This window comes from Orcinus orca, chromosome 6, assembly GCF_937001465.1.
Source record: "Orcinus orca chromosome 6, mOrcOrc1.1, whole genome shotgun sequence".
NCBI classification, from domain to species: Eukaryota; Metazoa; Chordata; class Mammalia; order Artiodactyla; family Delphinidae; genus Orcinus; species Orcinus orca.
Window position 1 is genome coordinate 56232714 of NC_064564.1, and position 15683 is coordinate 56248396.

Here is a 15683-nt window from a genome sequence, read left to right on the forward strand (position 1 = left end):
AATCTTTCCACAGGTCAAACAACTATGAGTTCACCTTTCTAAAACACAGCTTAGAAAAAGGAGGCAAATGAAACAGGTCCCTGAACAGGCAAAGATTCCACAAAGCCCATGTACTAGAATCTTGCCGTTAATCACAGCACAGCTCAAATTTTCACTCAGTGCTTGTTCACCAAATAAATAAAAGGGTAGGGAAAGATGTCTAAAGCCAGGCATAGTACCAACATGGCAAAGAACGTACGTGGGGCTTTGAAGGCAAGCTGGCAATGGTCTGGATCCAGCCTCTACCACTGCTTACTGAACACAGGTAACTCATGACGATGCTTTGACCCATCTTTTTCTTACCTGTAAAATGGTGATAATTCTTTCCAAAGATCCTGTACTATCAACTAGTGTACTATACAACTGGCACACGATAAGTGCTAAATAATCAGAGGATATTATTTTAATACATGGAAGAGGCAGAAACAATAAAACAGCAGATGGATAAATGGGACTATGGGTCATTTAGTCCCCTGCTTAGAAAGCTGCTGAAGGCATGAGCACTGATGTACAAACACAATAAACTAAACACGTCTGGTTAAAAACACTCTCTAGGATTCCTGGAGCTAAGACTGATTCCCAGATCTGACTCATCGCTGTGAGCGGTCATGACATGGTCAGAATAAGTAGGGTGAATTCAGATTTTTCTTCTTAAATTGATCTTATAAACTTATAGCTACACCTTGTTATTCTTTTTTCCCCCAGAGTGGAGAAACTTTGCAGAAGACTGCTTCTCCTTTAAAAGATAAATCTTCTATTTCCTGGTGTGCATACAGCCTTGAGATTCCACTTGTTTCTCTTTAATGTTTACCTTCAAAAGCGCCAAGCTGGCAAACCTGAAGAACCCAAATATCTTAAAACTACTTTCAATATAACTCAAAAACTATGCTGGTCTCCATGCCAGTCACCCAAAAGACTGGAATACAGCCAGCCTTGTGGGGCAGACAAACATATCAAATGGTATCAGCATATTATTATAAAGCACTATAATGGACAAACGAAATGGGGCCAGAGTGGCAAACAGAGGACAGTCAAGAAGAACCTCATATAATAAGTGAGAGAAAGGGCTTCCCACCCATGTTCAAACACTCAGAGGCATAAAAAAAGTATGGTACGCTTGAGCCAGATAATTTCATTGTGGCTGAAAGATAAGGTGTAAAAGCAGGGGGTGAACAATATAGAAAGTTAACTTGAGAATCACCATTACAAAAGGCCTTATATGTCAGCCTAAGGAGCTTGGACCACAGGCAACAGAGAACCACTGAGACTTTTAGATTGGAGAATGATAAGATCAATTAAAAAAAAAAGTTTTCAAAAAGAACAGACTTATTCTTTTAGAGCAGTTTTACGTTTATCATAACATAGAGAGGTACAGAGGCCTCCCATACACCCCCTACCCACCCCACACGCACAACCTGCCCATTATCAACACCACTCACCAGAGTGGTACATTTGCTACCAAGGAGGAACCTAAACTGACAAATCATAATCACCCAAAGTCCACAGCTTACTTTACAGTTCACTCCTGGTGCTCGATTTGTTTTTGAAAGACATCTTCAGTGGCAGGTATGGGACAATCTAAAGGTGGGGAAACCAGTTAAGAAGTCTCTGTAATAGTTCCAGGAGAAGATGCTGAGGGCCCAAACTAAAGCATATGGCAGTGGAAAAAAAAAGTCTGGAGCTATTATGGCAGGATAAACAGCAACGGAAAGGGAGAGTTTCATCTGAAGAAAAAGGGAGATGGTAGAATAATGAGTTTAAGACTAATTGAGCTTGAGGTATCTGGGTTCATTTATTCAGCAAAGACTCGGGCACTTCCTCTGTGTCAGACATCATCACAGGAATACATCATTGAACAAAACACAGTCCCTGCCCTCATGATTCAAGGGAAGGAAGACAGATAAATATATAACATGATGTTAGGTAGTGATGAGTGTTCTTAGCATGTCAGGGGAAGAGAATACTAATACAGGGAAAGACCTCTCTGTCGACACAACATCTAAAAGAAGAAGAAATGAGGGAGTGAGCCATCTGAATACCTGGTGAAGAACACTCCAGGGTGAGGGAACATAAGATACAAAGGCTCTGAGCAGGACCCTGCTTAGCATACATGAGAAAGAGCAAGAATGGCAGGTTGTTTGAAGGCAACAAGTGACAAAGAGGGTGTTAGGATATGAAGTTGGGAGGCAGACAGGACCAGATAATGGACCACAGTAAGGACTTTGTATTTTATTCTAGATATGAGAGAAAGCCACTATAGACTTTCAAGCTGAAAAGCAGCGGGATCTGACTGATACTTTACAGTATCATCTGGCTGGTACAAAGGATAAACAGAAGTGTGGAAAGGGGCAGGAGGAACAGTCACTAGGCTACTGCAAAGGTCCAGGCAAGAGATGATGATTTAACCAGCCTGGTCCTGTGAAGGAGCAAAGACATGGGCAGATCCTAAATATGATTTGAAAGTAGAGCCAAAGCACTTGCTGATGCCTTCAATGTGGGATGAAAAGGAAGCAAAGATGATTCCAAGGTTTTTAGCTAAGTCACCAGGTGTAGAATGAGTGTATTTACTGAGATGGGAACACTGGGGAAAGTACAGATTTGAGGAAGAAGGGAGAACTAGAGTCTGTTTTTGAACAAATTAAGTTTGAAACGGCTATTAGACATTCAGTAATTGTCAAGGAGGCAGTTGGATAAAATAAGTCTGGAGTTCAGAGAAGATGTTGGGACTGGAGATAAAAATCTGGGCTAGGAATCTGGATGAGATCGCCTAGGGAGTATACACAGAGGAGAGGTCTGAGGATTGATTCAAAGGGCTTAATAACATTTACAAGTCACAAGGATGAGAAGCATCCAACAGAAGAATTAAAAGTCAGATAGGAAGAAAATTAGGTGGGTGTAACATCTTTTTTTTTAAAATAAATAAATTTATTTTTGGCTGCATTGGGTCTTCCTTGCTGCACACAGGCTTTCTCTAGTTGTGGTGAGTGGGGGCTACCCTTCGTTGCGGTGCGCAGCCTTCTCATTGCAGTGGCTTCTCTTGTCGCAGAGCATGGGCTCTAGGTCCATGGACTTCAGTAGTTGTGGCACATGGGCTCAGTAGTTGTGGCTCACGGGCCCTAGAGCACAGGCTTCAGTAGTTGTGGCACACGGGTTTAGGTGCTCCGCGGAATGTGGGACCTTCCCGGACCAGGGATCGAACCCGTGTCCCCTGCATTGGCAGGCAGATTCTTAATCAGTGCGCCATCAGGGAAGTCCCGGTGGCTGTAACATCTTAAAAGCCAAGTAAAGAAAGTGTTTCAAGTAAGAAAGAATATTCAATTGTGTCACGTGCTGATGAGAGGTCAAATAAGATGAGAACTAAGTCTATGGTGGCATCAGTAAAGTGATTTTGGTGGAGTGGTGATGAATAAAAGTGAGTGTAAGACAAAGTGGGGGGAGAAAAAGAGAAACAATGAATTGAGGTACTATTATTAATTCTTCTTCTTCTTAACTCATTAACTCTTGAGACAGTTTACTGAGAAGAAAGCAAAAAGATGAGATGGTAGCTAGAGGAAGATACAGGGTCAAGAACAGGTTTAGAATGGGAGATGGGAGATATTACAGCCCACTTGTGTACTGATGGGACAGCCAACAGAATGGAAAAAACTGATGATGCAGGGAAGAGAAGGGATAAATACAAGAACAAAGTCCTTTGTTATGCAATGGTGAATGGAATCCAGTAGACACCTAGATTGGCTTTTGATAGCAGCAGGCTTAGCCCATCCATTGTAACAGGTGCGAAGGCAGAATGCATGGGCAAATGGGTAAATGTGGGTAAAAGACAATGGAAAATTCTTTTCTGATAACTTATTTTCTCAGTGAAATTAACAGCAAGGTTTTCAGCTGAAGGTAAGCCACAAGGAAAGGATGTTGGCAGTTTCAGAAGGAATAAAACAGTTACCTTGAAAAGTGGCAGAGTGTATCGACTACAGAGAGGTGGTAAAAATGCCGGGCAGCACTGAGGCTAAGAGAGAATGCCCAGTGACGCTTACAAATAATGGGTTTGGAAACCAAGAGAGAAAGAGATTTACAAAGATTGGAGTATACTTAAAACCATGAAAACTGCGGGGAAAGCCCAGAAGAACAATTTAGAATAAGAATTAAGATGGGGCTTCCCTGATGGCGCAGTGGTTAAGAATCCGCCTGCCAATGCAAGGGACACGGGTTTGAGCCCTGGTCCGGGAATATCCCATATGCCACGGAGCAACTAAGCCCATGCGCCACAACTACTGAGCCTGCGCTCTACAGCCTGCGAGCCACAACTACTGAAGTCTGTGTGCCTAGCGCCTGTGCTCCGCAACAAAAGAAGCCACCACAACGAGACGCCCATGCACCACAACAAAGAGTAGCCCCTGCTCACTGCAACTAGAGAAAGCACGTGTGCAGCAACGAAGACCCAGTGCAGCCAAAATAAATAAATGAAATTTATATATAAAAAAAGGCTGATCCTGCATTTATTTTTTTAAAAAAAAGAATTAAGATGAAACCTAAGTTATAATAACACCTATATGGCTGGTGATAAAGGAATGAGCCAAAAGAAGAGATTGTGATGGTTCTTGTCCAAACTCTTATCTCCATTCTAGTTGTTCCAAACATGCTGCCCGTCTCAAGTATGCCAGTAAATCTGAGGTCCTCTGCCAGAGTTGTACCAGGTAACAGAATTAGGTCAAGCTTGCTCTATGATGAAATTCAGAAGGATCAAGGCCCTACTGTTATTGAGTAAGCAATCCCTTCTGGAAACTGTAGGTGGCCAGTCTGTCACTTGGGTCCTTTCTATCCTGATCCAATGAGTATGCAGGTTTTCTCTGTCCTTTTGAGAGCAGCACCCGGGGAAACACCAGCAAGGATCATCACCAGATATTACATCCCTGTTTGCTTCCATCCTTGAACTAACAGGTTCTTCTATGGGCACTGATGCTCTCGGGTGGACTCCAACGCTTTGCTGGGGGCAGTTATGACAGACAAACTCATAGAGTTTGAAAGAGAAGAGTGAACAGCAAATTCCAATGCTACAGTGATGTCAAAGTGTATGAACATGGAATAGAGACCTATTGGTTAGACAATTAGGTGGCCTATGACCTCAGAAAGAAGAGTGTACAGAAAATGGTTGAGAAATAAATGGGAAATGAAGAAATCAAAACTGAATATAGCCTCATCTTTAAAAAGGTCTTGATGACAAAAAGAAGGGAAGAAGGACTTCCCTGGTGATGCAGTGGTTAAGAATCCGCCCACCAATGCAGGGGACACAGGTTCGAGCCCTGGTCCAGGAAGATCCCACATGCCACAGAGCAAATAAGCCCATGCGGCACAACTACTGAGCCTGCACTCTAGAGCCCACGAGCCACAACTACTGAGCCCACGTGCCACAACTACTAAAGTCCATCCACCTAGAGCCCATGCGAAGCAACAAAAGAGAAGCCACCGCAATGAGAAGCCTGCACACTGCAATGAAGAGTGGCACCCGCTCGCCATAAATGGAGAAAGCCTGCATGTAGCAATGAAGACCCAACACAGCCAAAAATCAATCAATCAATAAATAAATTTAAAAAATATAGAAGGGAAGAGATAAGCTTGATGGAATGGCATAGAAGAAGAAAGCATTTACCAGAATGTTTATGAGCCTGTTCACCTAAAATCACTATTTCCTTAGCTTATTATTATTATTTCCACTTGTTTTATGAGTGTTAGAAAAAAAGATCACCTTACTTTGCTGATGTGTTCAGGGGCTTGGTCAGGAGTGTTGCTGAATTCCCCACCAATCTGGAGGTCACTGACACAGCAAATTGAATCCCTCAGTTCCGTGAGCTTTTGACTGCCCAATACCAGCATCGTCTGGTATGGTTTGTGTTCTTTGTGCTACGAGTCAGAGAGTAAATAAATCAGTGTTCACTTAGAGACAAAGCAATTAAACTACAAATCCTGTCACGACCAGATCTAAATTAAGTTACTAGTTTTCTTACTTTAAGTTATTCCCATAATACGGTGTCCTGTGTTTTCTTAGATTCTGCATTTGTCTACTCAGCATCGATTAATTATAGCTCCAAACTAATCGCCAAAGTTGTTTACATCTCCCCTGTGATCCAGAGCCCATACTCTAAAACCATCTCTTTTATCTAACTCTCATATACCAAGTCGATATTTCCCCTGTCCTAAGTCAATCCAGAACCAGGTATCAGAAACTAGGGACAGCCTGATAGCCCAGAGCCCACTGGAATTATTCAAGATAGTCAACCCTAAACTTTTTACTCTGCCCTGCCATGTCTTTCCCATGGAAACCCAATAAAGGCTGTGGTCTATGCTTTTCCCTTGCCTCCTGAGTGATACTGGCGCTTCCCCCTGTGGCACTGCATGATGTGGCATACCCTTTCCCCTCAGGAAATGTAAACAATAAAAATCTTTCAATGGCACTGGCCTCTAGTGCTGTCACTCAGTCACCTCCATAAATTAAAATTCTATGAGTACAATTGAGATACTTGGTGCTGTGGTCTGACTGCTCATGTTTGTCCAAAATTCACACATTGGAATCCTAAGACCCAATGTGATGGTGTTAGGAGGTGGGGCCTTTGAGGGTGATTAGGTCATGAGGGTGGAACCCTCATGAATGGGATTAGTGCCCTTATAAGACAGAAGTATGTAACCCAGAAGAGGACCCTCACCAGATGCTGGCATGCTGATCTTAGACTTCCAGCCTCTAGAACTGTGAGAAACAAGTTTCTGTTGCTTATAAGGTACCCAGTCTGTGCTATTTTGTTATAGCAGCCAGAAAGGACTAATACACTTGGCAATAAAACTTTTTTAGTTTAAGCTGAATTTTATAATCAAGATGCTACTAAAGTGACACTGACATGAAGAGCCTTTGGAATATAACTTCACTGTCTTTTAAATTTTCCTGGAAGTTACCTCATTGAAGTCAAGCAATCTATACACTACCCGCATGTTATAAATGCAGAGGTTTGGTTTTATTGGTTTTGTTTTGCTTTGTTTTGATTGATAATTTGAGGTCTTAATCAAACAAGGTAATTAGTACTATTTCCCAGATAATTCATAAAAGTCTATTCACAAGTGCAATTTATGTAGAGTAATATTTCAATGAAACCTTATCAAAGTTTATGATACATGTATTTGGAGAATCAAGAATATATACACTCTGGGCTGAGATAGAGTTCTCTTTATTAGAGACTCCTAAGGAATTCCTGGATACCCCTGACCTGTTAACTTTCTGCATTTTCATCTAAGGAGAGCTGAATTTAGCTAGTTCAATAACTTCCCAAAAATTTTGAATCGGTGAAAAAAAAACCCCACCCCCCTTCCTTCACCAGTTTTTCTGCAAAAAAAAACACAAAAAAACCCCCGATCCTCAAGAATTCATATTTTCAGAATCACTGTGGATTTACATACCCTTCCAGTTGCTACTAATACAGAAATCAGGTATACATTCCAACAGTGTAACTGTAATCCTATTACTCAAGAGATAATTTGAAATCTGACCTAATTTACCATATTCCTTATATAAACAAGAACCCAAGAATATAGACAGAATGTCATATGAGACAGCATATGCTTGCATTTATTTTGGTTCAAATAAGGTTCACATAATTAAACTTCAAATAATTAAATTCTTTGACAAAAGTCAAAGTCACTCACATTATCTGTGAATCCAAAAGGTTTTACTACTGACCTTATGAAATATAACAGGGTACAAGATATTCACAGATAGGATAAGCTCTCCTTCTTCAATCATGTCTGCTGGATTTTCAGGCTTTTTTCCTATGGCATGTGACTCCTGAAGAAGGAAAATAAGTTAATAAGACATTAAAATCAGACACTGTGACCCAGATCAGAGGCAGTGTAGAATAAGGGTTATAAGCAAGGGCTTGAGTCAGCCCTGGGTTTGACTCCTAATTCCACTTCAAGAAAATTGTTAAAAACCTCTGTAAGCTTTAGTTTCATCATCTATAAAGAACAGAAAATACTTACTTTACAGAATGGATGCTGGAAATGTATAATAAAGCATCTAATAAGACATTTGGCACTAAGTGCTTAGCAACTGATGATAAGACAGGAGTATCACCTAATGTTGGTATAATACTGGCAGTTACTAACACTTTTACATGCCTCCTCTCATATTATCATGAAAGTTACTTGATGGATGAAGCTTAGGTTCACCAATTTACCCAAGGTAAATCAGAGTTAGAATGCAAAAACAAATCTATTTGACTCTAAAACCCGTTTTTTACTACACTGTCACATCTTTAATCCATCAATACATCACACTCTCTTTTATATGTGCTTAATAACTATAAAATAGAGGCCAGCAGGGAGGACTGGTTAAGAAGTAAAGGTGCAAAAGATGTTTTAAAAACAGGTGGTAGTGACATTGTGCAAAATGGCACAGCAGGAAGCTCTAGGGGATCAGTCCCTCCAGCAAAGCAACCATTAAGATGGAAAGAGACTGGAATCAACTATTTTGGCACTCTGGAACCTCATCAGACACTTGTATCAACCAGGTGAGTGCCTGATGAAGGAGCAAGCTGCTGATCTTTCCTAGGTAAGCAGAGGGTGTAAACTAACTACAATGGGCTAAAAACTACCATCATTTAGCCCTGTTGCAGACGTGGACACAGCAGCCTGTGGTCTTGGAAAAGGTGGCCGACACCAGGACGAGCAGTGGGATCTTGTTCTCCCAAAGCTGGGAGTAGTGTGTTTTGGTTGGTCTGGCAATGCCCTGAGGGCCTGGTACAGATACTTGCCTTCAGTTTTACCAGCAGTGGCTTCCCCCAGCAGCATCTACTGGAAAATTTAAAGACACAGGACCCTTTGTGAAGTCCGACATTTAAGGAAATCTTGGTCAGGTCACTGGCTGACCAAAGTGATAATTAATCAGAAACATCAGTGACCACACGGGCACACCTTGGAGATATCACAGGGTCACCTCCAGACCACCGCAGTAACAAATACTGCAATAAAGTGAATCATATGAATTTTTTGGTTTCCCAATGCACGTAAGTTATATTTACACTACACTGTACTCTATTAAGTGTGCAATAGCATTATTATGCCCCCCCAAAACAATGTACAGACCGTAATTTAAAAAACTTTTTGCTAAAAAATGCTATCTTCTGAGCCTCAACAAGTTGTAGTAATAATGTCAATGTTCACTGATCACAGATCACCAAAATAAATATAATAATGAAAAAGTTTGAAATATTGTGGGAATTACCAAAATGTGACAGAGACATCAAGTGAGCAAATGCTGTTGGAAAAATGGTGCCAACAGACTTGCTCAATGGAGGGTTACCACAAACATTCATTTTGTAAAAAAAAATGCAATATCTGTGAAGTATAATCAAGTAAAGTGCAATAAAATACAGTATGCCTGTACACAAGGACTACACATTGGAAAAATAGTTTGGAAATGTCACAAACAGGTCCAGCTCTCAACAAGTAAAAAACACACTCAGAATGTCTAGTTCTCAACAAAAACTTATAAGATACACAAAGAAACAGGAAAATATTGCCCATTCACAAGAAAAAAAAGAATTTGACAGAAACTACCATTGAGGAAGCCCAAACACTGAAATTACTAGTCTAAGATGTTAAATCAGCTGTCTTAAATGCACTCAATTAGCTAAAGGAAACCATAAACAAAAGAACTAAAGGAAATCAGGTTCCTCAATAAGATTAAATATGATTTCTCGGGACTTCCCCAGTGGTCCAGTGGGTAAGACTCCATGCTCCCAATGCAGGGGGCCTGGGTTGGATCCCTGGTCAGGGAACTAGATCCCACAGGGATGCCACAACTAAAAAGTCCACATGCCACAACTAAGAAGTCCACATGCCGCAACTAAGGATCCGCATGTCGCAACTAAGAGTCCGCATGTCGCAACTAAGTTTCCGCATGTCGCAACTAAGACCCGGCACAGCCAAAAATAATAAATAAACAAACATTGTTTTAAAAAAGATGGTCTCTCACCAGTAACCATGTAGATAATAAGGCAGTGCAATGATATATTTAAAGTTGTGAAAAAAAAACAAAACAGTCAACCAAGAATTCTACACCCTGCAAAACTAGCCTTCAGGAACAAAGAAGAAACTAAGCCATTTTCAGATAAGCAAAAGCTAAGGGAGTTCATTACCAGTAGACCTGCCCTATAAGAAATGTTAAAGAGAATTTTTCAGCCTGAGATAAAGACAATAGACAGTAACTTGAAACTATAAGAAATAAGGAACACCGGTAAAGGTAAAAACATAAGTAAATATAAAAGTCAGAATTACTGTACTTTTGGTTTGTAACTTCTTTTTTTCCCTATGTGATTTCAAAAGCAAATGCCTAAAACAATATTTATAAATTATGTTAACAGACACAAAATATATAAAGATGTTATCTGTGACAATCACAATATAAAGCGAAGAAACGGAGAAATATAGAACAATATGTGTGTGTGTATATATATATATACACACACACACACACACACTACTGAAAAAGTTGGTATTACTAAAACTAGGTTGTTCTATATTTAAGATGTTAATTTTAATCTGCAAGGTAACCACTAAGAAAAGAAGAACACATACAAAAGGAAACAGAATGGAATCAAAAGGACACACCACAAAAATTCAGTTAAATACAAACTGAATGGAAGTAATGGAAGAACTGAAGAACAAAAACCATATATGACATACAAATAGCTAAATAGCAGAGGTAAATCGTCATCAGTAACTACTCTAAATGTAAATGGACTAAACTCTCCTATTAAAAAGGCAGAAGAGATCAGGGAAGATGGCGGAAGAGTTAAGACGCAGAGATCACCTTCCTCCCCACAGATACACGAGAAATACATCTACACATGGAACAACTCCTACAGAACACCTACTGAACGCAGGCAGAAGACCTCAGACCTCCCAAAAGGCAAGAAAGTCCCCATGTCCCTGGGTAGGGCAAAAGAAAAAAGAACAGAGACAAAAGGATAGGGACGGGACCTGCTCCAGTGGGAGGGAGCTGTGAAGGAGGAAAGGTTTCCACACACTAGGAAGCCCCTTCGCGGCAGAGACTGTGGGTGGCAGAGGAGGAAGCTTCGGAGCCACAGAGGAGAGCACAGCAACAGGGGTACGGAGGGCAAAGGGGAGAGATTCCCGCACAGAGGATCGGTGCTGACTGGCACTCACCAGCCCGAGAGGCCTGTCTGCTCAGCCGCCAGGGTGGCCAGGGCTGGGAGCTGAGGCTCGGGCTTTGGTTGGAGCACAGGGAGAGGACTGGGGTTGGCGGCGTGAACACAGCCTGCAGGGGGTTACTGCACCACGGCTAGCCAGCAGGGAGCCCAGGGAAAAGTCTGGACCTGCCGAAGAGGCAAGTGACTTTTTCTTCCCTCTTTGTTTCCTGGTGCACGAGGAGAGGGGATTAAGAGCGCTGCTTAAAGGAGCTCCAGAGACGGGCGCGAGCCGCAGCTAAAAGTGCGGACCCCAGAGACAGACATGAGACGCTAAGGCTGCTGCTGCCGCCACCTGCGAGCACAGGTCACTCTCCACACCTCCCCTCCTAGGAGCCTGTGCAGCCCGCCACTGCCAGGGTCCCGTGATCCAGGCACAACTTCCCCGGGAGAACGCACGGCGCGCCTCAGGCTGGTGCGACGTCCTTTTGGCCTCTGCCGCCGCAGGCTCGGCCCACATCCGTACCCCTCCTTCCCCCCCGGCCTGAGTGTGCCGGAGCCAGTGAATCAGCGGCTCCTTTAAACCCATCCTGTCTGAGTGAAGAACAGATGCCCTCCGGCGACCTACACGCAGAGGCGGGGCCAAATCCAAAGCTGAACCCCGGGAGCTGTGCGAACAAAGAAGAGAAAGGGAAATCCCTCCCAGCAGCCTCAGAGGCAGTGGATTAAAGCTCCACAATCAACTTGATGTAACCTGCATCTGTGGGATACATGAATAGACAACGAATCATCCCAAATTGAGGAGGTGGACTTTGAGAGCAAGATTTATGATTTTTTTCCCCTTTTCCTCTTTTTGTGAGTGTGTATGTGTATGCTTCTGTGTGAGATTTTGTCTGTATAGCTTTGCTTCCACCATTTGTCCTAGGATTCTATCTGTCCGTTTTTGTTTATTTCCTTAAAAAAATTTTTTTCTTAATAATTATTTTTTATTTTAATAACTTTATTTTATTTTATCTTTTCTTTCTTTCTTCTTTCCTTCCTTCCTCCCTCCCGCCCTCCCTCTTTCCCTCCCTCCCGCCCTCCCTTCTTTCTTCCTTCCTTTCTTTTTCTCCCTTTTATTCTGAGCCGTGTGGATGAAAGGCTCTTGGTGCTGCAGCCAGGAGTCAGTGCTGTGCCTCTGAGGTGAGAGAGCCAACTTCAGGACACTGGTCCACAAGAGACCTCCCAGCTCCACGTAATATCAAACGGCGAAAATCTCCCAGAGATCTCCATCTCAACACCAGCACCCAGCTTCACTCAACGACCAGCAAGCTACAGTGCTGGACACCCTAACGAACACAACCCCACCAATTAGCAGAGAGGCTGCCTAAAATCATAATAAGTCCACAGACACCCCAAAACACACCACCGGACGTGGACCTGCCCACCAGAGAGACAAGATCCAGCCTCATCCACCAGAACACATGCACTAGTCCCCTCAACCAGGAAGCCTACACAACGGGAACTACGAACCTGCAGGCTGCAAAACGGAGACCCCAAACACAGTAAGATAAACAAAATGAGAAGAGAGAAAAACACACAGCAGATGAAGGAGCAAGATAAAAACCCACCAGACCTAACAAATGAAGAGGAAATAGGCAGTCTACCTGAAAAAGAATTCAGAATAATGATAATAAAGATGATCCAAAATCTTGGAAATAGAATAGACAAAATGCAAGAAACATTTAACAAGGACCTAGAAGAACTAAAGATGAAACAAGCAACGATGAACAACACAATAAATGAAATGAAAAATACTCTAGATGGGATCAATAGCAGAATAACTGAGGCAGAAGAACAGATAAGTGACCTGGAAGATAAAATAGTGGAACTAACTACTGCAGAGCAGAATAAAGAAAAAAGAATGAAAAGAACTGAGGACAGTCTCAAGAGACCTCTGGGACAACATTAAACGCACCAACATTCGAATTATAGGGGTTCCAGAAGAAGAAGAGAAAAAGAAAGGGACTAAGAAAATATTTGAAGAGATTAGAGTTGAAAACTTCCCTAATATGGGAAAGGAAATAGTTAATCAAGTCCAGGAAGCACAGAGAGTCCCATACAGGATAAATCCAAGGAGAAACATTCCAAGAAACATATTAATCAAACTGTCAAAAATTAAATACAAAGAAAACATATTAAAAGCAGCAAGGGAAAAGCAACAAATAACATACAAGGGAATCCCCATAAGGTTAACAGCTGATCTTTCAGCAGAAACTCTGCAAGTCAGAAGGGAGTGGCAGGACATATTTAAAGTGATGAAGGAGAAAAACCTACAACCAAGATTACTCTACCCAGCAAGGATCTCATTCAGATTTGATGGAGAAATTAAAACCTTTACAGACAGGCAAAAGCTGAGAGAGTTCAGCACCACCAAACCAGCTTTACAACAAATGCTAAAGGAACTTCTCTAGGCAAGAAACACAAGAGAAGGAAACGACCTACAAAAAGAAACCCAAAACAATTAAGAAAATGGGAATAGGAACATACATATCGATAATTACCTTAAATGTAAATGGATTAAATGCTCCCACCAAAAGACACAAACTGGCTGAATGGATACAAAAACAAGACCCATATATATGCTGTCCTCAAGAGACCCACTTCAGACCTAGAGACACATACAGACTCAAAGTGAGGGGATGGGAAAAGATATTCCATGCAAATGGAAACCAAAAGAAAGGTGGAGTAGTAATTCTCATTATCACATAAAATAGACTTTAAAATAAAGACTATTAGAAGAGACAAAGAAGGACACTACATAATGATCAAGGGATCGATCCAAGAAGAAGATACAACAATTGTAAATATTTATGCACCCAACAAAGGAGCACCTCAATACATAAGGCAAATACTAACAGCCAAAAAGGGGAAATCGACAGTAACACATTCATAGTAGGGGACTTCAACACCCCACTCTCACCAATGGACAGATCATCCAAAATGAAAATAAATAAGGAAACACAAGCTTTAAACGATACATTAAACAAGATGGACTTAATAATTGATATTTATAGGACATTCCATCCAAAAACAACAGAATACACATTTTTCTCAAGTGCTCATGGAACATTCTCCAGGATAGATCATATCTTGGGTCACAAATCAAGCCTTGGTAAATTTAAGAAAATTGATATTGTATCAAGTATCTTTTCCAACCACAACACTATGAGACTAGATATCAATTACAGGAAAAGATCTGTAAAAAATACAAACACACGGAGGCTAAACGATACACTACTTAATAACGAAGTGATCATTGAAGAAATCAAAGAGGAAATTTAAAAATACCTAGAAACAAATGACAATGGAGACACGACGACCCAAAACCTATGGGATGCAGCAAAAGCAGTTCTAAGAGGGAAGTTTATAGCAATACAAGCCTACCTTAAGAAACAGGAAACATCTCGAATAAACAACCTAAACTTGCACCTAGAGCAATCAGAGAAAGAAGAACAAAAAACCTCCAAAGTTAGCAGAAGGAAAGAAATCATAAATATCAGATCAGAAATAAATGAAAAAGAAATGAAGGAAACGATAGCAAAGATCAATAAAACTAAAAGCTGGTTCTTTGAGAAGATAAACAAAATTGATAAACCATTAGCCAGACTCATCAAGAAAACAAGGGAGAAGACTCAAATCAATAGAATTAGAAATGAAAAAGAAGTAACACCTGACACTGCAGAAATACAAAAGCTCATGAGAGATTACTACAAGCAACTCTATGCCAATAAAATGGACAACCTGGAAGAAATGGACAAATTCTTAGAAATGCACAACCTGCCAAGACAAAATCAGGACGAAATAGAAAATATGAACAGACCAATCACAAGCACTGAAATTGAAACAGTGATTAAAAATCTTCCAACAAACAACCCAGGACCAGGTGGCTTCACAGGTGAATTCTATCAACATTTAGAGAAGAGCTAACACCTATCCTTCTCAAACTCTTCCAAAATATAGCAGAGGGAGGAACACTCCCAAACTCATTCTATGTGGCCACCATCACCCTGATATCAAAACCAGACAAGGATGTCACAAAGAAAGAAAACTACAGGCCAATATCACTGATGAACATAGATGCAAAAACCCTCAACAAAATACTAGCAAACAGAATCCAAAAGCACATTAAAAGGATCATACACCATGATCAAGTGGGGTTTATTCCAGGAATGCGAGGAGTCTTCAATATATGCAAATCAATCAACGTGATACACCATATTAACAAATTGAAGGAGAAAAACCAAATGGTCATCTCAAGAGATGCAGAGAAAGATTTCAACAAAATTCAACACCCATTTATGATAAAAACCCTCCAAAAAGTTGGCATAGAGAGAACTTTCCTCAACATAATAAAGGCCACATATGACAAACCCAAAGCCAACATCCTCCTCAATGTTGAAAAACTGAAAGCATTTC

General features: G+C 41.1%; 1 protein-coding gene across 2 annotated transcripts in view; it reads right to left on the bottom strand.

Moving 5' to 3' along the window:
- Nucleotides 1–15683, bottom strand: part of SNAPC3 (small nuclear RNA activating complex polypeptide 3) — a 45812-nt gene that overhangs the window by 13772 nt on the left and 16357 nt on the right. For both annotated transcript variants that reach the window (XM_004276118.2, XM_033439758.2), the window contains exons 4-5: nt 7757–7861; nt 5785–5934 (exon numbers count right to left, since the gene is read on the bottom strand). In XM_004276118.2, the coding sequence (XP_004276166.1) occupies nt 5785–5934; nt 7757–7861 (255 nt within the window). The remainder of the gene's footprint in view (nt 1–5784; nt 5935–7756; nt 7862–15683) is intronic.